This window comes from Coregonus clupeaformis, unplaced genomic scaffold (assembly GCF_020615455.1).
Source record: "Coregonus clupeaformis isolate EN_2021a unplaced genomic scaffold, ASM2061545v1 scaf1432, whole genome shotgun sequence".
NCBI lineage: Eukaryota > Metazoa > Chordata > Actinopteri > Salmoniformes > Salmonidae > Coregonus > Coregonus clupeaformis.
In genome coordinates this window covers 95573-122091 of record NW_025534886.1, presented here as the reverse complement: position 1 = coordinate 122091, position 26519 = coordinate 95573, and the positions used below count along the sequence as shown (strand labels likewise).

Below are 26519 nucleotides of genomic sequence, written 5' to 3'. Positions count from 1 at the left end.
TGTCAAGGATCAGGGCTGTACAGCAAATCTCCTATGTGGAGGTGGTGAAGAGCGTTGAAGGGGCAAGAGGCCACAGTTCTGAAGAAGATATGGTGGTGGATGCACCACAACCAGTTGCGAATGTTATACTTCAATCAAGTAATCTGGATACACTTATTGTGAAAAAGGTGTATTTTGTAGCATTTATAGCCACAGTTATTAATTGTACTGCACAAGTGTCTAAGAAGCTGGACATCATTATATCTGCAGCCGAGTGGTTATCCCACTGGCTATGTGGTTATCCCACTGGCTATAAGGTGAATGCACCAATTTGCACCAATCCAGTCGCTCTGGATAAGAGCGTCTGCTTAATGACGTAAATGTAAATGTAAATGAGAAGACTTAAACAGCAGAAGCACTGCAAGGACTATTGTCGGCAGGAAATGTCCCGCCATCACAGGATCCTTCTGAGCCTGTGTAGGGACCTGATTAAAACAAATTTCGTTTTGATTTAGTTTAATTAACATTTCATTACAGATAGTTTGTATGGATTTTAAAAAATATATGTATTTATTTATTTTTTACCCCACTTTTTTCCTTTTGGATCCTTATTATCCACATGTACAGTAGGTGGCGGAATACACATAATTGTTGCGAACACTATTATACCAAAGAAGAAGATCTCTTCAACTACAGTTTCTCTGTGGGACCATGAAAGTCTGTTTGGTTAGAGAGAACACTTTGCATTGCCAGCACATGCTTCAGAGGTCTGGGAGTGTTTATATCCTTGTGAGTTGAACACTTCATGACTGAGAGCTGTCCTTCATGACAACAGAACCCACAAAAACATGACTTTTATCACCATCCTCATCTGGACACTTGCCCTCTGCTTTGAGGAAAAATATTTTGAGCTCAGACATTACAAACATCTCAGTAACCATAGAATTAGGAATTAGAATGTGATGTCAGTAACTGTCAATACCTATATTTAGTAATACCCATATTTTATGTCATCTATTAAATGGTGGTTTATTCATTGTAAGAAAGTCCCCCTCCTTGAATCCACAATTGAGGTTACAGTAAAACCAGTCCACTCCCTCACATCTGGCCCAGTCCAGGGTATTTCAGGCAGTGAAACTGTTCAACTGCTAGAATGGTATCTGTGGGAGTGAAACTGAGATTTACATAGACAGGGTTGGGTGGTTCTGCTTGTCCCAGAATAGAGCAGCACTGTCACCAGATGTTCACTCTGTCCCCAGGGGGTTGGAGGTAGAGAAGACTGTCACTACACTATATAGCAGCGTTTCCCAAACTCGGTCCTCTGGACCCCAAGGGGTGCACGTTTTGGTTTTTGCTCTAGCACTACACACCTGATTCAAATAATCAACTAATTATCAAGTTATGATAATTTGAATCAGCTGTGTAGTGTTAGGACAAAAAACTAAATGTGCACCCCTTGAGGACCGAGTAATGGGAAACGCTACTATCTTGAAGTAGTGCCACTTGTAATATTTGTAATTTTTTATTTTTTATTTTAGCTTCAAATCAAAGCCTATAACACACATGAGAGTCCAAGATATCGGTTGACTGTTTGATAGTTCTTATTATACTACTATAAAGTCTGTCAAGTCAAACACGTCTGACACAGACTCAGTTTCCTGATGAATGAAGACAGTCAACTACTACCATGGCAGAACCTCTTCTATTATATCATAGTATATTGTGATAGTATGAAATACTGGTCAATTATGATGTTAGAGTGAGTTTTAGACTTGACAGTTTTTAAAGACACCATTAATCAGCCTTACTGAATACATATTTTTCCAGAATATTACAAATATACAGTATCTATGATCCAGTTTATTAATAAAAACAACAACAATATGCATTCCAAAAAGAAATCTTTATTTTAATCCATTATCACACAATCGAAGCATTAAAGCAAACATGACAGTGAATAAAAGCAGATCACATCAAATCTAAAACTAACAACATTTCAATCTACAGAATGGATTGACACATGAACTCAAGCCAAGCCCCCTGTTAGTCTACACCAGAGTGATCACTATATTGAAGAGCGACTGATTTTAGAACAAAGCAAGTTAAAGCAGAGGAACCAGTATCCTCTCTCCACAGGGGTGTGTGACTGAGGGGTCCTACCCAGAACAGTCAGCCCTCCTCAGGGTCTTGGTGACTGGAGTCTGGGATTTCTGCTGGGCTACACAGGTCACCTCTCCTGCCTTGGTCCACTCCTGGGCAGTGAGAGTCAGTGTGCTGCTCCAGCTGTACAGGCCATCCTTCTCCTGGACCCTGGGACTGGCCTCCTGCTTCTTGCTGGTCCCGTCCACATTCCAGCTCATGGTCCAGTCTGAGGGGAAGCCCTTGTTGGCCAGACACGTCAGTGTGGCTGTTGTTGTACTGGACAGCTCCTCACTAGAGGGGGGCAGGACGGTGAGGATGGGGACTCTGTTACCTGGAACAAACAGAACACATCAACTAAGTAACTACATCAAGTACAGTTACAGTAAGAAATTATATTCAGCAAAGTACACATCAAAATGAAGTGAATTGGAAATGCCCTCTAAATATTAATGTAAAAGTTAGATTGTTAAAAGATGTGGATAAACACAAACTGTAATATGATAAAGCAGATTAATGAACCGAACAAATATTAAATAAGTAGAGTAACAAGTCATACAGCATCAGTTATACATGTCATACAGATATTATTTAGGAATGGATCTGATCAGAATAGCCTTGCCATATTCATAGTATTTGCAGAATTTGAGCATAGATTAGTTTGAATCACATATCAACCATGTTAGTTCATGAAGTCTGTTACAAACATAACTGAGACCCTTTGTCTTCACACTAACAGTGAAGGCTACCATGAACTTAATGCATCAATAATGACTACTATATCCAATGCTATTAAATAGTCATCATATCAGAATTAAGAGTTATATTCTGCAATCATACAAATCAGACATACAAATAAACCTGCAATTTAACATTTTGATTTTAAAAAATGTTATTTGAAAGAAGGCTCAGTAAAAAGCAATTAAAACAATTTGAAAATCTAAAATCACAATATTCTCATAGAGACAGAGTGTAAGAATAACATACTTAATAAGTGTAATCAGAAAGAAATATCAAGTGAGCTTGTTACTTACTTCCAACATCTAGTCTGGTGCCGCTACCAAAAGTGACCCACAGTGATACAATTCCTATTACTGCTCGTACAAAAACCTCCTGAACATTGGCCAAGCTGAAATTCTTTGTACTGTGGTTTAAATAATTGACTCTAATATGTTATGAATACTTGCCAAAGATGATTTTATCTTGTTCATTTGAAATGAAGTATTTTTTGTTTTGTTTTGCCCCCAAAATTGCAAAACCTGTTTATTGAACATTTCCTACAAGGTACAGTATGTTTATTCATACACCTAATCAAATGTAGGCTAATCACTCTCATCGTTTAAAGGCAGGTCAAATTTAATTAGATGTAATGACATACTAATTAGAATTGGCCATATTATGTGTAGGCTTTGTATTATTCCCCCCAAAATCATGTAAAAAAAAGTATGTTAAAAAATCCTCAATATCGAGGCTAGATTTATAGAGATATTGAAACACAACATCAAAAGCTGAATAAAACAGTTAATTTTGTTGTTTACTTACTTCAAACATCAAGTTTGGTGCCGCTACCAAAAGTACACCACAGTGATACAATCTCTATTACTGCTGGTACAAAAACCTCTCTGTGTTGTGATGCTGCAGCTGTTACAGTGAAGATCACTCATACATAATCACATTCAACACAAATACACTTTAACATCTTCCAGATAGAACAAACACTTCAAATAAGCTGTTTCTAGATAATGCAAATATGAATTGCATCTTAAAACCAGATATTAGTATTTTTTCTTCCTTCTTCTGTGTATCAGATGTTCTCCTAGTCTGTAGGTACAGTCCAACATTAGATCCAGTGTTGCTAGTATTCCTCCATATTGTCCATATGAAAGACAACAGCAGCAGCAGTAGTGATAGTGATCCATGTTGTATATTCCTTTATTAAAGATGTTGATCTCAGATTTAACAGTGGTTGTAAAGTCACAGAGGACAGACAACACTACCAGAGGAATCCTACCAGCTTTAGTTTAGAGAAGTTTTCACTAACTGATTAGAGGAACTTACATGAGAGACCAAGCATGAGTGAACAGACAGTTCATTATATCTGATCATCATCAGAATAAAAATAAATGATGGTGTGACATAAAAGTTGCCATATATTAGTTATTTGAGTAAACATTTGATGTTTGATGTTATTAAAGGGAAGGCAGGTAGCTAGCGGTTAGAGCGTTGGCCTAGTAGCCAAATGGTTGCTAGTTCAAATCCCCAGGCCGACACTGTGAAACATCTGTCAATGTGCCCTTTAGCAAGGCACTTAACCCTAATTGCTCCAGGGTCTCTGTTTATAATGAAAGATGCTGTACGTGACCCCACTCTTCGAGGATGTCTCAGGTGGAGTTGGGATATCCCCCCAAAAATTGTTTCTAATTCCCGTATAATACACGCGTGAAATAGGACAAATATAAGTACCCACCTAATTACTATTATTAGTAAAACAAACTCATGCAGGACAAAATATATTGTAATGATGGGAGCCTACTTGGAAACTGAAATAGATTTGAAACACTCATTTGCATAACGCATCTGCTCCACTGCTCTAAGAGTGTTTATATCCCTGTGAGTTTAACACCTCATGACTGAGAGCTGTCCTTCATGACAACAGAACCCACAACAACCATGACTTTTATCATCATCCTCATCTGGACACTTTTCAGAATTTACTGTTGAAAATTAATTAAATCTACACCATGGAAATGTATATCAATGTTAATATTTCTATTCAGAACTATTGATTACTATATGTAATAATTTATTCATATAATATTTGTAATTCTATTTTTCAGAATCCAGAGGAAAGGTCACTGTGACTCAGACTCCTGCAGTGATAGCTGTTCTCCCAGAACAGACAGTCATTATTGACTGTAAAACCAGCAGTGCTTGGTAATAACTATCTAGCCTGGTACCAACAGAAACCTGGAGGAGCTCATAAACTCCTTATTTACACGGCTACAACACTTCAGTGATACAGAGCCGTACAAAAACCTCCCTCAGTCAGACTGCACAGTGACTGTACTGCTACAGCTGGGACCTACTGCAAGTGCTGAGGGGGAAGAGACAGTGACATGGAACACTGATCAGCGAGGAAACCTTGAATAAGGATAGAAAGCATAATTCATATCACATGTTCTCCATCATCATCATCATCATCATCATGGTTGTAACTCTGTATATTTGTCATGACCTGAAAGATCATCTAAAAGTTATTAGAGGTTTTGAAAACACAATACCTGTCCAAATGCAAAGTAAAAAGTAACACAAAAGGTGTTATGACCTCAACATTACTTCAAAGTTACAATCACTTCAGCCCCCCAAACCAAGTCCCCAAATGGACCTCAACCAAATGTCTGATTTAAATGGATTTGTCGTTGTGGACGACCCTGCAGGTGTACATGCCTCCCTCTTCCCAGCGTGCTTTGCTCAGGGTCAGAGTGCTGCTGAGGAGTAGCCGCTCAGCAGGCAGGCCGGTGTGACCGAGCCCCCAGAGAACTGCTCAGAGGACAGGATGGAGCAGAGACACTGTGGGCTTGACAGAGGGACTAGCTGGAGGTGAGAGGAGAGAGGCGGGTCAGCTACTACAACTCTATATTAGGAGAGGAGAGGAGAGGAGAGGAGAGGAGAGGAGAGGAGAGGAGAGGAGAGGAGAGGAGAGGAGAGGAGAGGAGAGGAGAGGAGAGGAGAGGAGAGGAGAGGAGAGGAGAGGAGAGGAGAGGAGAGGAGAGGAGAGAGGAGGGTCAGCTACTACTACCACTGTTACTTCTACTACTACTGAGGAGAGGAGACGAGACGAGACGAGACGAGACGAGAAGAGAGCTACTACTACTACTAAAACTACAACAACAACAACAACTACTACTACTACTACTACTACTACTACTAAAACTACAACTACAACTACAACAACAACAACAACAACAACAACAACTACTACTACTACTACTACTACTACTACTACTACTACTCTATAACATTAGGAGAGGGGAGAAGAACTCCCCAGAGGAGAGGGAGAAAAGACACTGGCCATGTCTGAATATCCATACTACTGTACTAAATAGTATGTGAAAAAATAGCGTTTTCTAGTATATGAAATTTTGAACATAGTACTCCGAATGCATCCGCTAATTCGTGATTCGTTCATTTTTGTACAGCGCATCAATTTATCTGATTATCAGCTGTCGTCAAACACGTGAGTTGGAAAAGACGAGTGAATTCTACTTGATTAAACACCAAAATGAGTGTATATAGTAGGCTAATGTGGGTATTCGGACACAGCCACTGTGTTATCAGTGAACAAAACAATTTCAGATTGACAGTAAACAGCATAAACAACTAGCTACAGTACAAAGAACAACCAAGCACAACCGAGAACAACCAAACACTTAGTCTATGAAGAAATAGGTAAACAAAAAAAGTCTGGACTAATTATTTGACAAAACATGTAAAGGTACATTCATGCTCTACAGTGTAGCCTTCAAAGAGCAACAAAACACTGGCGGTTTCCCGGACAAAGGTCAAGCCTAGTCCTAGACTAAAAGCATTTTTTATTGAGATTCTCCACTGAGATTGCTTTTTATTCCAGGACCAGGCTTAATCTGTGTCTGGGAAACCGCCCCTAATTCTAGAAAGACATGCAGGGAACAGATAACATATATATAGTCTGGTATTATACAATAGAGTATAATACTAGTAAACTCCTTATTTACTATGCTAAAACACTTCAGTCTGGGACTCCATCTAGATTCAGTGGTAGTGGATCTGGGAGTGAGTCCAGGCTGAAGATGCAGGAGATTACTACTGTCAGTTTCCACTATCCAAATAGTAAATATGTGTTCACACAGTGATACAGAGTCATACAAAAACAAAACCTCCCTCAGTCAGACTGCACAGTGACTGTACTGCTAAAGCTGGGACCTACTGCAGGTGCTGAGGGGAGGAGATGATCCAGTACAATGACACAGTGTGTAGTAGAGCTGAACAACAATAGAGTCAAACTAGAGCTATGTCTAGAAGACCTTAGATCATAACTGATCACTAAATGTTTCTCCTGACCGTTAACTACATGTTGACTCTGTTGATTAACTCAAGGAAAACCATCATCCAATCTGAATAGAGATTATGTGCAATGATCAAAACCCCTAAAGATGACCTGTGTTTTGAATAGCTATAATTTAATCAACATGATTCCAACACATACAATATACCACTTAAACATTACCCATACATCCTCCCTCACACCACTGTGGTAGTTCCAGAGAGCAGCAGGTGATGCAGGAGACTGGAGACTTCAGAGCTGTGGAGATCTCCCCTTTTGAGCAGTCAATCAGCAGCATCACACAGACTGCAGTTACTAACTGCAGTCTGTGTGATGGAGGGAGGGAGACAGAAAGCAGATACTATCTGGTCTAAAAACAGTAATAACTTTATGCTCCACTTGTAGATGTCTAAAGTCATTCTATCAGTCCCCATTCAGCACTTATATCAGAAACCATATCAGTGATTACATAGCTATCATGTTTCTACATCACATCAGTCTCTGTCCAGAAAGACTACTTAAATGTAGGACACTTTACTGAATAATGGTGGATGGGGAGAAGACCAGAAGATTATTTGCATAGTGATGATGCTCTGCATAGGCAGCACATGCTTCAGTGGTCTGGGAGTGTTTATAGCCCTGTGAGTTTAACACTTCATGACTGGGAGCTGTCTTTCATGACAACAGAACCCACAACAACCATGACTTTTATCACCATCTTCATCTGGATATTTGCCCTCTGTCTCCAAGGTAATATATTTTACAGAAAATTACCCGGACAATTGCAATATTAGGCTATATAACCTCATTACAGTTTAATTTCATATGCTACATGGAAAAATGTATTAACAATTGAATGCTATTTCTACATGACATCTCTGTTTCAGAATCCAGAGGCCAGGTCACTGTAACTCAGACTCCTGCAGTGGAAGCTGTTCTACCAGGACAGACAGTCTCTCTGAACTGTAAAACCAGCAGTAATGTCTATAACAATAACGACCTAGCCTGGTATCAACAGAAACCTGGAGGAGCTCCTAAACTCCTTATATACTATGCTACATCACTTCAGTCTGGGACTCCATCTAGATTCAGTGGTAGTGGAACTCATAGTGACTTCACTCTGACCATCAGTGGAGTCCAGGCTGAAGATGCAGGAGATTACTACTGTCAGAGTGAACACTACATTAACAGTGTCTGGGTGTTCACACAGTGATACAGAGTCGTACAAAAACCTCCCTCAGTCAGACTGCACAGTGACTGTACTGCTACAGCTGGGACCTACTGCAGGTGCTGAGTGGGAAGAGACAGTGACATGGAACACTAGATGACGCTCCTGAGTGGCGCAGTGGTCTAAGGCACTGCATCGCAGTGCTAACTGTGCCACTAGAGATCCTGGTTTGAATCCAGGCTCTGTCACAGCCGGCCGCGACCGGGAGACTCATGGGCGGCGCACAATTGGCCCAGCGTCGTCCAGGGTAGGGGAGGGAATGGCCGGCAGGGATGTAGCTCAGTTGATAGAGCATGGTGTTTGCAACGCCAGGGTTGTGGGTTCGATTCCCATGGGGGGCCAGTATAAAATAAAAAATAAAATAAAATAAAAAAAGGTATTCACTAACTGTAAGTCGCTCTGGATAAGAGCGTCTGCTAAAAAATAAAAAATTAAAAAAAATAAAAAAATAAAAAATGAAGTCAACTGTGACATGTGAAAATATGGTTAAAAAGTAATCATTCAGTTCACATGACCATCATCATCATCATTAACATCATCATCATCGTTATAACTTCTTATATTTGTCATGGCCTTTAAGTGCATATAACATTTAATTGATGTTTTGAAACCCATTTTCTGTCAATATGTAAAGCAAGATCTACAGATGTAAAACTAAAGGTGTTCTGACCTCAACATTACTTCAAAGTTACAATCACTTCAGACCCCCAAAACAAGTCCCAAAATGGACCTCAACCAAATGTGTGATTTAAATTGTGATCTTGTAGCATTATATTAACTGTTTTCATAAGCAGGTTACTGACTGTTATATCTGTGAATGAGACATGATGCTGGGTTCAAACATGAGTCTCATGTACACTACATACACTATCTATGTAAAGTATAATATCCATTTTATCTGTCATTAATTACATGGTAGCATATCTGTTATGAGTCCCTCCCTGAATCCACCTTAGAGGTTAAAACCAGTCCACTCCCTCACATTTGGCCCAGTCCAGGGTTTTTCAGGGAGTGAAACTGTTCAACTACTACACTGGTATCTGTGGGAGTGAAACTGAGATTTACATAGACAGGGCTGGGTGGTTCTGCTTGTCCCAGAATAGAGCTGTACTGTCACCAGATGTTCACTCTGTTCCCAGGGGGTTGGAGGTAGAGAAGACTGTCACTACACTATATAGCAGCGTTTCCCAAACTCGGTCCTCGGGACCCCAAGGGGTGCATGTTTTGGTTTTTGCCCTAGCTTTATACTGCTGATGAAAAATAATCAACTAATCATCACCCCTTGGGGTCCCGAGGACCAGGTTTGGGAAACACTGCTACATCTTGAAGTAGTGGCACTTGTAATATTTTTTATTTAAAAAAATATATTTAGCTTTGAATCACAGCCTATAACACACGTGAGAGTCCAAGATATCGGTTGACTGTTTGATAGTTCTTCTTTTATTACTATAATGTCTGTCAAGTCAAACACGTCTGACACAGACTCAGTATCCTGATAAATAAAGACGGTCAACTACTACCATGGCAGAACCTCTTATATTATGTCATAGTATATTGTGATAGTATTAAATACTGGTCAATTATGATGTTAGACTGAGTTTCAGAATATTGCAAATGTACACTATCTATGATCCAGTTTATTAATAAAAACATCAAAAATATGCATTCCAAAAAGAAATCTTTATTTTAATCCATTATCACACAATCGAAGCATCAAAACAAACATGATAGTGAATAAAAGCAGATCACATCAAATCTAAAACTAACAAAATCTCAATCTAAAGAATGGATTGACACATGAACTCAAGCCTAGCCCCCTGTTAGTCCACACCAGAGTGATCTCTAAATTAGAGAACGACTGATTTTAGAACAAAGCAAGTCAGAGCAGAGGAACCAGCATCCTCTCTCCACAGAGGTGTGACTGAGGGGTCCTACCCAGAACAGTCAGCCCTCCTCAGGGTCTTGGTGACTGGAGTCTGGGATTTCTGCTGGGCTTCACAGGTCACCTCTCCTGCCTTGGTCCACTCCTGGGCAGTGAGAGTCAGTGTGCTGCTCCAGCTGTACAGGCCGTCCTTCTCCTGGACCCCGGGACTGGCCTCCTGCTTCTTGCTGGTCCCATCCACTTTCCAGCTCATGGTCCAGTCTGAGGGGAAGCCCTTGTTAGCCAGACACGTCAGTGTGGCTGTTGTTGTACTGGACAGCTCCTCACTAGAGGGGGGCAGGATGGTGAGGGTGGGGACTCTGTTACCTGGAACAAACAGAACACATCAACTAAGTAACTACATCAAGTACAGTTACAGTAAGAGATTATCTTCAGCAAAGGACACATCAAAATAAAGTGAATTGGAAATGCCCTCTAAATATTAATGTAAAAGTTAGATTGGCAAAAGATGTGGATAAATCACAAACTGTAATATGATAAAGCAGATTAATGAACCGAACAAGTATTAAATAAGTAGAGTTACAAGTCATACAGCGTCAGTTATACATGTCATACATATATTATTTAGGAATGAATCTGATCACAATAGCCTTTTCATATTCATAGTATTTGCAGAATTTGAGCATAAATTAGTTTTAATCACATATCAACCATGTTAGTTCATGAAGTCGGTTCCAAACATGACTGAGACTTTTTGTCTTAACACTAACAGTGAATGCTACCATGAACTCAATGAAACAATAATGACTGCTATATCCAATACTATTAAATAGTCATCATACCAGAATTAAGAGTTATAGTCTCCAATCATACAAATCAGACATACAAATCAACCTAAAATTTAACATTTTGATTCAAAAAAAGTTTATTTGAAAGAAGGCTCAGTCAAAAGTAATTAAAACATTTTGAAAATCTAAAATCGCAATAGTTTCATAGAGACAGAGTGTAAGAATAACATACTTAATAAATGTAATCAGAAAGAAATATCAAGAGAGCTTGTTACTTACTTCCAACATCTAGTCTGGTGCCGCTACCAAAAGTGTACCACTGTGATACAATCCCTATTACTGCTCATACAAAAACCTCCTGACCATTGGGCAAGCTGAATTTCTTTAGACTGTGGTTGAAATCATTGACTCTAATATGGTATGAATACTTGCCAAAGATGATTTTATTTTGTTCATTTGACATAAAGTGTTTTTAGTTTTTTTCCACAAAAATTGCTAAACCTGTTTATTGAACATTTCCTACAAGGTGCAGTATGTTTATTCATACACCTAATCTAAAATGTAGGCTAATCACTCTCTCTTGTTTAAAGGCAGGTCAAAGTTAATTAGATGTAATAACATACTTATTCAAATTGACCATATTATGTGTAGGCTTTGTATATTTTCCGCCAAAATCATGTAAAAAAAGTAAGTAAAAAAAATCCCCAATATCGAGGCTACAATTCTAGAGATATTGGAACACGACATCAAAAGCTGAATAAAACAGTTAATTTTGTTGTTTACTTACTTCCAACATCAAGTCTGGTGCCGCTACCAAAAGTCCACCACAGTGATACAATCCCTATTACTGCTGGTACAAAAACCTCTCTGTGTTGTGATGCTGCAGCTGTTACAGTGAAGATCACTCATACAGAATCATAATCAACACAAATACACTTTAACATCTTCCAGGTAGAACAAACACTTCATATAAGCTGTTTCTAGATAATAAAAATATGAATTGTATCTTAAATCCAGATATGAGTATTTTTTCCTTCTTCTGTGTATCAGGTGTTCTCCTAGTCTGTAGGTACAGTCCAGCATTAGATCCAGTGTTGCTAGTATTCCTCCATATTGTCCATATGAAAGACAACAGCAGCAGCAGTACTAATAGTGATCCATGTTGTATAGTCCTTTATTAAAAATGTTGATCTCAGATTTAACAGTGGTTGTAAAGTCACAGAGGACAGACAACACTACCAGAGGAATCCAAACCAGCTTTAGCTTAGAGAAGTGTTCACTAACTGATTAGAGGAACTTACATGAGAGACCAAGCATGAGTGATCAGACAGTTGCATAATGCCTCTGCCCCACTGCTTTAAGAGTGTTTATATCCCTGTGAGTTTAACACTTAATGACTGAGAGCTATCCTTCATGACAACAGAACCCACAACAACCATGACTTTTATCACCATCTTCATCTGGACACTTGCTTTCTGCTTTCAAGGTTGCATTTGACTACTACTACTACTATTACTATTACTACTACTACAACAACAACAACTACTACGACTACTATGACTACTACTACTACTACCACTACTGCTACTACTATTACTACTACAACTACCCCTGACAGAGGGACTAGCTGGAGGAGAGAGGAGCGAGGCGGGTCAGCTACTACAACTCTAAATTAGGAGAGGAGAGGAGAGGCGAGAAGAGGAGAGGAAAGGAGAGTTGTCAGGTGTCAATGTGCAGCGGTAGGACGGAGTCAGGCGCAGGACACAGAACTGAGTAAACAACGTACTTTACTCGAAAAATAAACAACACTAATTTCCACGCAGGGAAAACACACCAGCTCACGTAAGTCTTAGACACAAAACAAAGAACAAACATGCACAAAACCAGGTGGGAACCAGAGGTTTAAATAGGGAAATAATATAATGTAATGGGAACCAGGTGTGTACAATCAAGACAAAACAAATGGAAAAGGAAACGTAGATCGTGGCAGCTAGAAAGCCTGTGACGACGACCGCTGAACGCCGCCCGAACAAGGAGAGGCACCAACTTCGGCGGAAGTCGTGACAGTACCCCCCCCTTGACGCGCGGCTCCAGCAGCGGGCCGACACCGGCCTCGGGGACGACCCGGAGGACGAGGTGCAGGACAATCCGGGTGGAGACGGTGAAATTCCTGCAGTAAGGAAGGGTCCAGGATATCTTCCACCGGCACCCAGCATCTCTCCTCCGGACCGTACCCCTCCCACTCCATGAGGTACTGAAGGCCCCTCTCCCGACGCCTTGAGTCCAGGACGGCTCGTACAGTATACGCCGGGACCCCCTCGATGTCCAGAGGGGGCGGAGGAACCTCCCGCACCTCAGACTGCTGGAGCGGACCTGCCACCACCGGCCTGAGGAGAGACACATGGAATGAGGTGTTAATACGGTAATCAGGGGGGAGCTGTAAGCTATAGCATACCTTGTTCAGTCTCCTCAGGACTTTAAATGGCCCCACAAACCGCGGACCCAGCTTCCGGCAGGGCAGGCGAAGGGGAGAGGAGAGGAGAGGAGAGGAGAGGAGAGGAGAGGAGAGGAGAGGAGAGGAGAGGAGAGGAGAGGAGAGGAGAGGAGAGGAGAGGAGAGGAACAACAACTACTACTACTACTACTACTACTACTACTACTACTACTACTACTACTACAACTACTACTACTACTACTACTACTATTACTACTACAACTTCTGAGGAGAGGAGAGGAGAGGAGAGGAGAGGAGAGGAGAGGAGAGGAGAGGAGAGGAGAGGAGAGGAGAGGAGAGGAGAGGATCAGCTACTACTATTACTACTATTACTACTACTACTACTACTACTACTGCAACAAAAACAACAACAACTACTACTACTACAAAAACAACAACAACTACTACTACTACTATTACTACTACTGCTACTAACACAACTACTACTACTACTACTACTACTACTACTACTACTACTACTACTACTACTACTACAACTACTGAGGAGAGGAGAGGAGAGGAGAGGAGAGAGGAGAAGAGGAGAAGAGAGGGGAGAAGAGGAGTGGAGGGGAGAGGAGAGAGGTGGGTCAGCCCTAAGGAAAGCAAAGGTAAACATATGTGTTTTAAGATCTCTTTTAAATATTTCCACAGTTTCGGCCCCCCTCAGGTTCTCTGGCAGGCTATTCCAGAGGCTGTGGGCATAATAACTAAAGGCTGCCTCTCCATGCCTCTTGGTCCTAGGCTTTGGGATAGTTAAAAGGCCAGTGCTAGAGGACCTGAGGGACCTACTGGGAACATAACTTAAAAGCAGTCTGACATGTATTGGGGTGCACAATCGTGGATTGATTTAAAGTTCAATCTTAAAATTAATTATAAAACTCACAGGCAGCCAGTGCAGAGATCTTTAAACCGCTGTAATTTGTGCTCTACGTCTGGTCTTTGTCAGTACCCGTGCTGCAGCATTCTGTGTGTTTTGCAGTTGACCAATGGCTTTCATGGGTAGACCAGACAGGAGAGCATCACAGCAGTCAAGCCTGCTTGTATTGAAAGCATTGATGAGTCTCTCTGTATCAACCTGAGAGAGAAACGGCCGCATCTTGGAAATGTTCCTCAGGTTGTAAAAAGCTATTTTGGTCACATTCCTAATGTTTGATTCGAAATTTTGTTCAGAATCTAAAATAACACCTAGGTTTTTTTACCTGGTGTTTTATCTTTATTGCCCGTGAATTAAAATGTGTGGCTAGATTCTCTCTCTGTGCTTTGGCTCCAACAATAAATACCTCCATCTTGTCTTGATTTAGCTGGAGGAAGTTGTGAGCCATCCAAGTATTTAAATCTGTCTCGTCTCCTCCCATTGCTCTCCTCCTGCCTCTTCGTATCCTCAGTACTCGTCACAGAATCACACATCAAACGAAAATGGATGCAGCAGGAGTTTCCCAGTGTCTCGACCAGCACCAGCAGCAGCTTGCCCAGTTGAATGTCGCCATGCAGAAAGTACTCCAAACTCTGCACAATCTGCCCAGCTCTCCGTTTCTACCTCAAGGAGCGGCGAGTGCCTCCAATCCACCTGTCCCTGGGATATCACCCACTTTTGCGGGAACCCTCGCCCTACCGGAACGCTTTGACGGTAGAACTACTAAATGTAGAGGCTTCTTGCTACAAGTGTCACTTTATATGGCGCGTCAGCCTGGGGCATATCCATCTGACCAAGCCAGGATAGCGCTGGTGATTTCACTTCTTAAGGGGAAGGTGCTGGATTGGGCCACGGCAGTCTGGGAAGGAGAGGAGGCAGTGGCACTACCCTACCCCACCTTCCTCGCTCAGTTCAGGGCAGTGTTTGATCATCCCACGGAGGGAAAGGACGGGGGTGAGCGTCTCCTCCATCTACAACAGAGAGAGGGGCCCGCGTCTGAGTACGCTCTGAGCTTTCGCACTGTGGCGGCATCTTCCGGCTGGAATGAGCGTGCTCTGCGCACGGCCTTCAGGAGAGGCTAACGGGAGGACAACAAGATGGAACTCGCATGTCGGGACGACGAGATGGAACTTGATACCCTCATCACTACGTCCATCCGTCTTGACGACATGTTGAGAGAGAGAGACGGCGTTCCCAACACCTCCCGGAGTCTCAACGCTCACCCCATCTGAGCTATGTAAGCCGCCCTGCTTCCGAGTCCTCACCCATGGAGGTGGGCAGCACCCCCTACACAACCACGGACCACAGATCTCCTGGCGGCTCCCTATCTAGGCGATATGACTCCCGTCGCCGCTCCATGAGTGTTACGTCAGCTCCTATCACAAAACCATTGTTTTTAGTTCCCATAACGGTGTCTGGTTATTCCTTCTCTTCCATTTCTCCTGCTATGATAGATTCCGGATCAGCGGGGAACCTTATAGATAGGGAGCTGGTCTCTGAATGGGGGTTGCCCACCGTGCCACTGCCATCTCCGCTACATGTCACCTCACTGGACAATAAACCCCTTGGATCAGGCACCATTATGTACGTCACTGTCCCCATCACCATCACCATTCCCACACTACCGGAGCACAACGAGGAGCTGTCATTCCACATCATCACGTCACCCTTCACCGGATCGTCTGGGGATTGCCCTTGCTAAGACTACACAACCCCATCATCAATTGGAGCACCAAGAGTATCACAGCCTGGTCTACCTCATGCCGGAAGACCTGGCTGCCGGTGGTTTGTTGTTCCTCGTCAGTGGAGAGTCCGGACTCCGCCCTCCAGCCCAACATTTCACGTGAGTATGCAGATCTCTCCAATGTCTTCTCTTCAGTAAAGTCTACGTGTCTCCCTCCTCACAGGCCCTGGGACTGCGCCATTGACCTGCTGGAGAGACAACACCCCCTGAAGATTCGCATTTACCCCCTTTCCATGGCGAAGACTGAGGCCATGGAGAAGTATGTGGCGGAGACCCTGAAACAGGGGTTCATCAGATGCTCTACCTCTCCTGCCTCCGCCAGCTTCTTCTTCGTGCTAGGCAAATCCCCATCTTATCTTAGCTCACTGGTCACCATAGCAACACCCACCCGTAGTCTGTGCTCCAGCAGGTATATCTCACTGGTCATCCCCAAAGCCAACACCTCCTTTGGCCGCCATTCCTTCCAGTTCTCTGCTGCCAATGACAGGAACGAACTGCAAAAACCTCTGAAGCTGGAGACTCTTATCTCCCTCATTAACTTTAAGCATCAGTTGTCAGAGCAGCTTACAGATCACTACACCTGTACACAGCCATTCTGAAATTAGCCCACCAAACTACCTCATCCCCATTTGTTATTTATTTTGTTCATTTGCACCCCAGTATCTCTATTTGCACATCATCTTTTGCACATCTATCATTCCAGTGTTAATACGAAATTGTAACTATTTTGCACTATGGCCTATTTATTGCCTTACCTCCATAACTTACTAAATTCGCACACACTGTATATATATTTGCTGTTGTTTTTTTGACTTTATGTTTTGTTTGCCCCATATGTAACTCTGTGTTGTTGTTTTTATCGCACTGCTTTGCTTTATCTTGGCCAGGTCGCAGTTGTAAATGAGAACTTGTTCTCAACTGGCTTACCTGGTTAAATAAAGGTGAAATAAAAAAATTTAACAAAAAGAAAGACGGAGGACTGAGACCATGCATTGACTACAGGGGGCTGTACGCAGTCACCACCAAGTACCGGTACCCCCTCCCTCTGGTTCCGTCGGCCATCGAGCAGCTATGAGGGGCCCGGTACTTTACCAAGTTGGACCTGAGGAGTGCCTACAACCTAATCCAAATCCGGGAAGGAGATGAGTGGAAGACGGCATTCAGTACTACATTTTACATTACATTTACATTTTACATTTTAGTCATTTAGCAGATACTACCTCAGGCCACTATGAATACCGCGTCATGCCCTACGGCCTCGCCAACGCACCATCTGTGTTCCAGTCCTTTGTCAATGACGTGTTCCGGGACATGCTGAGTAGACAGGTGGTGGTGTACATCGACGATATCCTGATCCACTCGGCTACGTTCGAGGAGCACGTCAGGGACGTCCAAGCTGTCCTACTCCGCCTCCGGGAACACAGCCTGTTGGTGAAGGGGGAGAAATGCGAATTCCACCAACAGGCCATCTCCTTCCTAGGATACAGGATCAGTCCTCAGGGGGTGTTCATGGAAGGAGTGAAGACGGACGCCGTCAGGTCATGGCCAGTTCCCACCACCATCAAGGGCCTACAGAGCTTCCTGGGCTTTGCCAATTTCTACCGCCGTTTCATCAGGTCCTTCAGCTCCATAGCCGCCTTGCTCACCTCTCTCCTCAGAAGCTGACCTGGAACCCTGAGGCTGACGATGCCTTCAAGAGGCTGAAGGAGAGGTTCACCACAGTGCCCATCCTAAAACACCCAGATCCCTCTCATCCTTTCATCCTGGAGGTGGACGCATCGGAGGAGGGCATGGGTGCGGTCCTCTCCCAGTGGCACGGTAAGCCAGAGCAAATGTATCCCTGTGCCTTTTTCTCAAAAAAGCTTACCCCCGCAGAGAGGAACTATGGAGTTGGAGACAGGGAGCTGTTGGCGGTGGTCCTCGCTCTGGAGGAATGGAGACACTGGCTGGAGGGTGCAGTCCATCCATTCCAGATTCTTACTGACCACCGGAATTTGGAGCACATACGGGCAGCGAAACGCATGAACTCTCATCAAGCAAGGTGGGCCAAATTTCTCACTCGATTTCAATTATTTCTGTCCTACTGCCCAGGGTCCCAGAATGTGAAAGCTGACGCACTCTCCAGGATGCACCATACCGGAGAAAGGAAGGATCTGGGGGATCCTATCCTGCCAACGTCTACATTGTTGCACCTGTCGTTTGGGATGTGGAAAAAGACATCCGCCCGGCGGCTCAGGAGGACCCGGAGCCTGCCAGCGCCCCTCCGGGGTGCGTGTATGTACCCACCAGTGTCCGGGACCGCCTGCTGATCTGGCCGCACACCACCCTTACGCGCACTCTGCATTCTCTAGCACAAAAGTACTGGTGGCCCACCTTGGCTTCTGATGTGTCCCGCTATGTCAACTCCTGTTCCGTATGTGCCCAAACGAAGACACCTCGGATCGCCCCGGCAGGCAAACTAGTTCCTCTCCCAGTGCCTCAGCGACCTTGGTCACACTTGTCCATAGACTTTGTCACCGACCTTCCACGTTCTGAGGGCTTCACCACAGTAATAGTGGTCGTAGATCGGTTCTCCAAATCATGCCGTTTTTTGCCACTAACTGGTCTTCCTTCTGCTCTCCAGGTTGCTGAGGTTCTGTTCCAACAGGTCTTCCAGCATTATGGACTTCCGGAGGACATCGTCTCGGACCGTGGCTCCCAATTCACCTCCCGAGTGTGGAATCCTTTCCGGGTATAGGCCTCAGTCGAATGGGCAGGTGGAGCGCATGAACCAGGAGCTGGGGAGGTTTCTTCGTTGCCACTGTCAGGACTGGCAGGGTGAGTTAGCGAGGTTCCTTCCCTGTTCAGAATATGTGCAGAACTCCCTCATTCACTCCTCCACGGGGCTCACTCCCTTCCAGTGTGTCCTAGGGTACCAGCCGGCCCTGGCACCTTGGACACCCAGCCAGACCAAAGCGCCCGCTGTCGACGAGTGGTTTCACAGGGCCGGACAGGTCTGGGACGCCGCCCATGTCCATCTCCAGAGGGCCATTCATCGGCAGAAGGACCAAGCCGACCGCCACCGCAGTGAAGCCCCTGTATTCCAGCCTGGGGATCGTGTCTGGCTGTCCACAAAAAACCTTCCTCTCCGCCTGCCCTGCAAGAAACTGAGCCCCCGGTTTGTGGGGCCGTTAAAGGTCCTCCAGCAGATAAATGAGGTATCGTACCGGCTGCTCCTTCCTCCTCACTACCGTGTCTCACCCACTTTTCATGTGTCTCTCCTCAGGCCGGTGGTTCCAGGTCCTTAGGCGGATGCCGTCCCCCGGGGTACGCCTCCTCCGCCCCTGGACATTGATGGGAGTTCGGCGTATACGGTGAGGGACCTGCTGGACTCCAGGTTCCGTGGGGGACTGCTCCATTATCTGGTGGACTGGGATGTGTATGGTCCTGAGGAGAGGAGCTGGGTTCCGGCTGGGGACATTCTGGACCCCAACCTAATTCGGGACATCCACCGTCACCGCCCTGACCCTGGACTGTTCTGTGTCATGTTGCGTGTGATTGTTTTGCTTCGTGTCATGTATTCTATCTATGTTAATTCTCTTTGAGTAAACCTTGACCTTATTAATTCCTGGGTCTGTGTCCTGCCTCTTCGTATCCTCAGCACTCATCACAAAATGTTTGGTAAATGGAAAACCATAGCAGCCACCATCTTGGGGGCAGCCACCGCAATTGGATGCAATTGCTTGTATTATGTGGTTGTTGTTGCTGTGTCCGAGGGTTGGTGAGTTAGGCGTTGGAGGATGCAGTTTCTCAACAGATGATAAGATATGGACCGACTACGGACTGACCAGTGGAATGTGAAATGCGATCCTCCAGGCTTGGTGGATAACGAGGACTTTGACCCTGAAAGACCGCAATTGGATGAAACATTTATATGTTCTGACGTATGAATATCATAGCGAAAATCTTAAAAAGAAGGCCTATGGTTGGAAGGAGTTAAATATAACTAATCTCTGAGATTAATCATGCTTGTAAATACATTCATCCTGAGTGTGACATTTTTTGTCAAAGGGTGGATTGATAGATTAATTTGTATTTTGAAAATAATGACTAAAGGATTTCACCCCAAATATGGTATATATGTGTGAACTGTGTTAGAGTTATAATGTAGTGTAAACCCACTAACAGAGGGTGAGTTAGAAACTGCTGAGACAAACATTCCAGGAGGGAGGAGACTTAGAAACTGGTTGTGGAAATGTACAGGCCGCCTAAAGGTGGGCGGAGCAAAGTTCCTTTGTGTGAAGGCATATATAAAGGCTGTATATGTGTTTTGGCGGCAGAGCTCTCCATGATTAAATAATACAGATAATTCTTGCTGGTTGTGGACCTTTGTTTAATTCATGATTAAAACCAGAGCCTTACACCCTCTGGGAATTATTCAAATGTAAGTTTAATTAGAGATAGAAATTCTCGTGACATAGGGTTTCAAGTGTCTCCAGAAGGTGGTGAGTGACTCCGCTGTCCTGGCGTCGTGGGGGAGCTTGTTCCACCATTGGGGTGCCAGAGCAGCGAATTGCTTTGACTGGGCTGAGCGGGAACTGTGCTTCCGTAGAGGTAGGGGGGCTAGCAGCCAGAGGTGGATGAACGTAGTGCCCTCGTTTGGGTGTAGGATCAGAGCCTGAAGGTAAGGAGGTGCTGTTCCCCTCACAGCTCCGTAGGCAAGCACCATGGTTTTGTAGTAGATGCGAGCTACAACTGGAAGCCAGTGGAGTGTGCGGAGGAGTGGGGTGACATGAGAGAACATGGGAAGGTTGAACACCAGACGGGCTGCAGTGTTCTGGATAAGTTGTAGGGGTCTAATGGCACAGAAAGGGAGCCCAGCCAAAAGCGAGTTGCAGTAATCCAGACGGGAGATGACAAGTGCCTGGATTAGGACCTGTGCCGCTTTCTGTGTAAGGTAGGATTGTACTCTGCGAATGTTGTAGAGCATGAACCTGCAAGATCGGGTCACCGCTTTGATGTTAGCGGAGAACGACTGGGTGTTGTCCAGGGTCATGCCAAGGTTCTTTGCACTCTGGGAGGAGGACACAATGGAGTTGTCAACCGTGATGGCGAGATCATGGAGCGGGCAGTCCTTCCCCGGGAGGAAGTGCAGCTCCGTCTTGCCGAGGTTCAGCTTGAGGTGGTGATCCGACATCCACACTGATATGTCTGCCAGACATGCAGAGATGCGATTCGCCACCTGCTTATCAGAAGGGGGAAAGGAGAACATTTATTGTGTGTTGTCTACGTAGCAATGATAGGAGAGACCATGTGAGGATATGACAGAGCCAAGTGACTTGGTGTATAGAGAGAATAGGAGAGGGCCTAGAACTGAGCCCTGGGGGACACCAGTGGTGAGAGCACGTGGTGCGGAGACAGATTCTCGCCACGCCACCTGGTAGGAGCGACCTGTCAGGTAGGACGCAATCCAAGAGTGAGCAGCGCCGAAGATGCCCAACTCGGAGAGGGTGGAGAGGAGGATCTGATGGTTCACAGTATCAAAGGCAGCAGATAGGTCTAGAAGGATAAGAGCAGAGAAGAGAGAGTTAGCTTTAGCAGTGCGGAGAGCCTCCGTGACACAGAGAAGCGCAGTTGAATAACCAGGGTTGAAACCTGACTGGTTTGGATCAAGAAGGTCATTCTGAGAGAGATAGCAGGAGAGTTGGCTAGAGACGGCACGCTCAAGAGTTTTGGAGAGAAAAGAAAGAAAGGATACTGGTCTGTAGTTGTTGACATCGGAGGGATCGAGTGTAGGTTTTTTGAGGAGGGGTGCAACTCTCGCTCTCTTGAAGACGGAAGGGACATAGCCAGCGGTCAAGGATGAGTTGTTGAGCGAGGTGAGGTAAGGGAGAAGGTCTCCGGAAATGGTCTGGAGAAGAGAGGAGGGGATAGGGTCAAGCGGGCAGGTTGTTGGGCGGCCGGCCGTCACAAGTCGCAAGATTTCATCTGGAGAGAGAGGGGAGAAAGAAGTCAAAGCATAGGGTAGGGCAGTGTGAGCAGGACCAGCGGTGTCATTTGATTTCATAAATGAGGATCGGATGTCATCAACCTTCTTTTCAAAATGGTTGACGATATCATCCACAGAGAGGGAGGAGGGGGAGGAGGAGGAGGATTCAGCAGGGAGGAGAAGGTGGCAAAGAGTTTCCTAGGGTTAGAGGCAGTGGCTTGAAATTTAAAGTGGTAGAAAGTGGCTTTAGCAGCAGAAACAGAGGAAGAGAATGTAGAGAGGAGGGAGTGAAAATATGCCAGGTCTGCAGGGAGTCTAGTTTTCCTCCATTTCCGCTCGGCTGCCCGGAGCCCTGTTCTGTGAGCTCGCAATGAGTCGTCAAGCCACGGAGCAGGAGGGGAGGACAGAGACGGCCGGGAGGATAGGGGACATAGAGAGTCAAAAGATGCAGAAAGAGAGGAGAGGGTTGAGAAGGCAGAATCAGGAGATCGGAGGGAGAAGGATTTAGCAGAGGGAAGGATGATAGGATGGAAGAGGAGAGAGTAGCGGGTGAGAGAGAGCGAAGGTTGCAACGTAGAAGAACAGCATCTAGTAACGATGAGGTAAAGTGTATTGCCTGCCTTGTGAGTAGGGGGGGGACGGTGAGAGAGTGAGGTCAAAAGAGGAAAGGAGTGGAAAGAAGGAGGCAGAGAGAAATGAGTCAAAGGCAGACGTAGGGAGGTTAAAGTCACCCAGAACTGTGAGGGGTGAGCCATGCTCAGGAAAGGAATTTACAGGAGACTGGAGACGTCAGAGCTCTGGAGATCTCCCCTTTAGATCAGTCAGTCAGTAGCATCACACAGGCCATACACAGACTGCAGTTACTGACACTGACCACAGGAGAGAGACAGAAAGCAGATACTTTCTGGTCCAATGACACAGTAATAGCAATATGCTCCATTTGTAGATGCCTATAATCAATATATCAGTCCCATTTCAGCACTTATATCAGAAACCATGTCAGTGATTACATAGCTATCATGAATCTACATCACATCACACAAAATGTATTAATAAGTCTGATTTTCAGGAAGACTATTTAAGCAATAAGGCCTGAGGGGTGTGGTATATGGCCAATATATCACGTTAAGGGCTCTTCTTATGCATGACGCAATGCGGAGTGTCTAGACACAGCCCTTAGCTGTGGTATATTGGCCATCTATCACAAACCCCTGAGGAGCTTTATTGCTATCATAAGCTATGTGTTGTAATACCTGTGGTATACGGTCTCAAATACCACATATGTCAGCCAATCAGCATTCAGGGCTCGAACCACACATTTTATAATGACATATAAAACACTTTGCTTTGAGATTATATAACATGATTATAAACTACTTAAAGGACCTAAGGTTCTGTCAAGGCAAAACCTCTCTCCTGCCACGCCCAGCTAGAACATTACAGAACTTTCCCAGCATTTGTTTGAGCCCAGATGACGCTTGGTAACCAATCAAGGCCATGATTGACTGGACAATTCTGAATAAATATATAGTGAGGGATTATACTAGTCTTCTGGAAGATCTGGTGAAGGAGAAGATGATGGACTAGAAAAAAGAGACGGAATATGTTTTGAGTAAATATGCTATGGAGGATCGCACATAACTTTTGGAAGAGCTTGAGGAGGAAATGGAACATGACGAGAGTGATGATGAATTAAATGAGGTGGCAGGTGCAGTGATGACTGCTGAGAAGAAGTTGAGTTTAGAGGGAAGTAGTGAGGTGAGGAAGGTGGGCGTTAAGTGCAAGAACAGGGATACTCCAGTAGTTCAGAGATGGAAGTTGTTGAGAGTGAGGGTGAAGTACCTGCAACGAGGATCGCAGAGTTTGGGTCTCATCCCAATTATTATAAGGATGATTTTGGCCCAGTGGGAGTGATATTTGTAGAGAGAATGGATCCTTGCTTTTTGGTTGATCCGTATGTGGTGTCAGGTTGGGTGGAGGAGAGGTTGGGGAATGTTGAGTTGGTGAATGTAACACGGAGTGGACTACTGATGATTTATTGTGTTTCCTCCACCCAGAGGGAGAGGGCGCTCTGGATTTCGAGATTTGGGACAAGAGTTGTGACGTGCTTTGCTCTCCGGAGCAGGGCCTCATTGAAAAGAGTGATAATGGAGGTGGCATTAAGTATTGAGGAGGAGCAGTTGAAATTGAAGATTCCCGGTGTCTGTGACGCCCTCCGTTTGGTGAGACGTAGATCCGGTGGGGAAACAGAGAAGACATTATCTGTCATGCTGAGTTTTGATGCAGAGTCGTTAACAGATAAGGTCAAGGTAGGAAGTGTCAGTTATCCTGTTAGAGCTTATGTTCCGAAAATATTACAGTGTTTTAGGTGTCAAGCAGTGTATAGTAGGGAGATTTCTAGATGTGAGAAGTGTGCAGGAGGGCATGAGACAAAGGAATGTGTGGTCTCAGCTGTAAGACCAGCAGTGCTGTATACAGTAACAGCAATGGACACTATTTGCACTGGTATCAACAGAAACCTGGAGGAGCTCCTAAACTCCTAATATATTGGGCTAAAATCCTTCAGTCTGGGACTCCATCTAGATTCAGTGGCAGCGGATCTGGGAGTGACTTCACTCTGACCATCAGTGGAGTCCAGGCTGAAGATGCAGGAGATTACTACTGTCAGAGTTTACACTACCCCAACAGTGTCTGGGTGTTCACACAGTGATACAGAGTCGTACAAAAACCTCCCTCAGTCAGACTGCACAGTGACTGTACTGCTACAGCTGGGACCTACTACAGGTGCTGAGGGGAGGAGATGATCCAGTACAATGACACAGTGTGTAGTAGAGCTGAACAACAATAGAGTCAAACTAGAGCTGTGTCTAGAAGACCTTAGATCATAACTGATCACTAAATGTTTCTCCTGACCATTAACTACATGTTGACTCTTTTGAGTAACTCAAGGAAAACCATCAACCAATCTGAATAGAGATGATATGCAATGATCAAAACCCCTAAAGATGACCCGTGTTTTGAATAGCTAGAATTTAATCAACGTGATTCAAACACACACTATAAAGCCCCCAAACATTACCAATACGTCCTCCCTCGAACCACTGTGGTAGTTCCAGAGAGCAGCCATTGAAGCATGAGACTGGAGATGTCAGAGCTCTGGAGATCTCCCCTTTAGATCTGTCAGTCAGCAGCATCACACAGTCCTCACACAGACTGCAGTTACTAAGTCTGACCACTTGAGAGAGACAGAAAGCAGATACTTTCTGGTCTAATAACACAGTAATAACAATCTGCTCCATTCGTCGATGTCTATAATCAATATATCAGTCCCCATTCAGCACTTATATCACAAACCATATCAGTGGTTACATAGCTATCATGTTTCTACATCACATGACACAACATTTACTAATAAAGTCTGACTGTCCAGGAAGACTATTTACATATAAGACACTTTGCATTGCCAGCACATGCTTCAGTGGTCTGGGAGTGTTTATATCTCTGTGAGTTGAATACTTCATGACTGAGAGCTGTCCTTCATGACAACAGAACCCACAACAACCATGACTTTTATCACCATCCTCATCTGGACACTTTCCCTCTGCTTTCAGGAAAAATATTTAGAGCTCAGACATTACACACATCTCCGTAACCATAGAATTAGGAATTAGTCAGTAACTATCAATACCTATATTTAGTAATACCCATCTTATATGTCATCTATTAAATGGTATAAAGATATATGCAACAATAAACTCTGAAAATATTTTTGGACAAAACAATCCATCAGATAAATGTATGTTACATTCATGCTCCACAGTTTAGCCCACCAAAAGCAACAAAACACTAAAAGTGGGCTTCCCGGACACAAATTAATACTTGTCGTAGACTAAAAAGCACTTTGAATGAAGATTATCCATTGAGCTTTTTAGTCCAGGACTAGGCTTAATGTGTCTGGCAAACCGCCCCTAAGTCTTCAAAGACATGCAATTTACAGATATCAGTATATTCATATTTAATAATCAGATTTACTATTCACAGTATACATTTCCATCAATTTTGTCAAATATACTCTGAGACTTTAACCAAAATAATCTCAAAATACTGAATACAATACAATACTGAAATTCTAGTATAATTGTTATGATGAGTTTCTCTGGTATCAAAGAATTAAGGATGCAAGGATATACTTAAACACTTTGTAGAAAGTTAATGCAAATGTTTAATGATCGGTACCGGGTTCGTTGCAACAATGACCAGAGCTTTGCCTTTTGGTGTTACGAACTCACTTGAACAAAAGAG

At 44.1% G+C, this 26519-nt stretch overlaps 1 long non-coding RNA gene and 1 gene segment (V, D, J or C); both read right to left on the bottom strand.

Annotated features, from left to right (window-relative positions):
- Nucleotides 1-1867: 1867 nt before the first annotated feature.
- Nucleotides 1868-3650, bottom strand: LOC123487045. Its single transcript, XR_006659597.1, has 2 exons — nt 3153-3650; nt 1868-2452 (listed from the first exon to the last, which is right to left on the bottom strand). It is a non-coding gene; the product is annotated as an uncharacterized LOC123487045 (long non-coding RNA).
- A 6440-nt stretch (nt 3651-10090) lies between these two features.
- On the bottom strand, nt 10091-12416 carry LOC123487047. The segment is given in 3 exon segments: nt 10091-10677; nt 11887-12003; nt 12401-12416. Coding segments are annotated over 3 exon segments (450 nt in total).
- Between the last annotated feature and the right edge of the window lie 14103 nt (nt 12417-26519).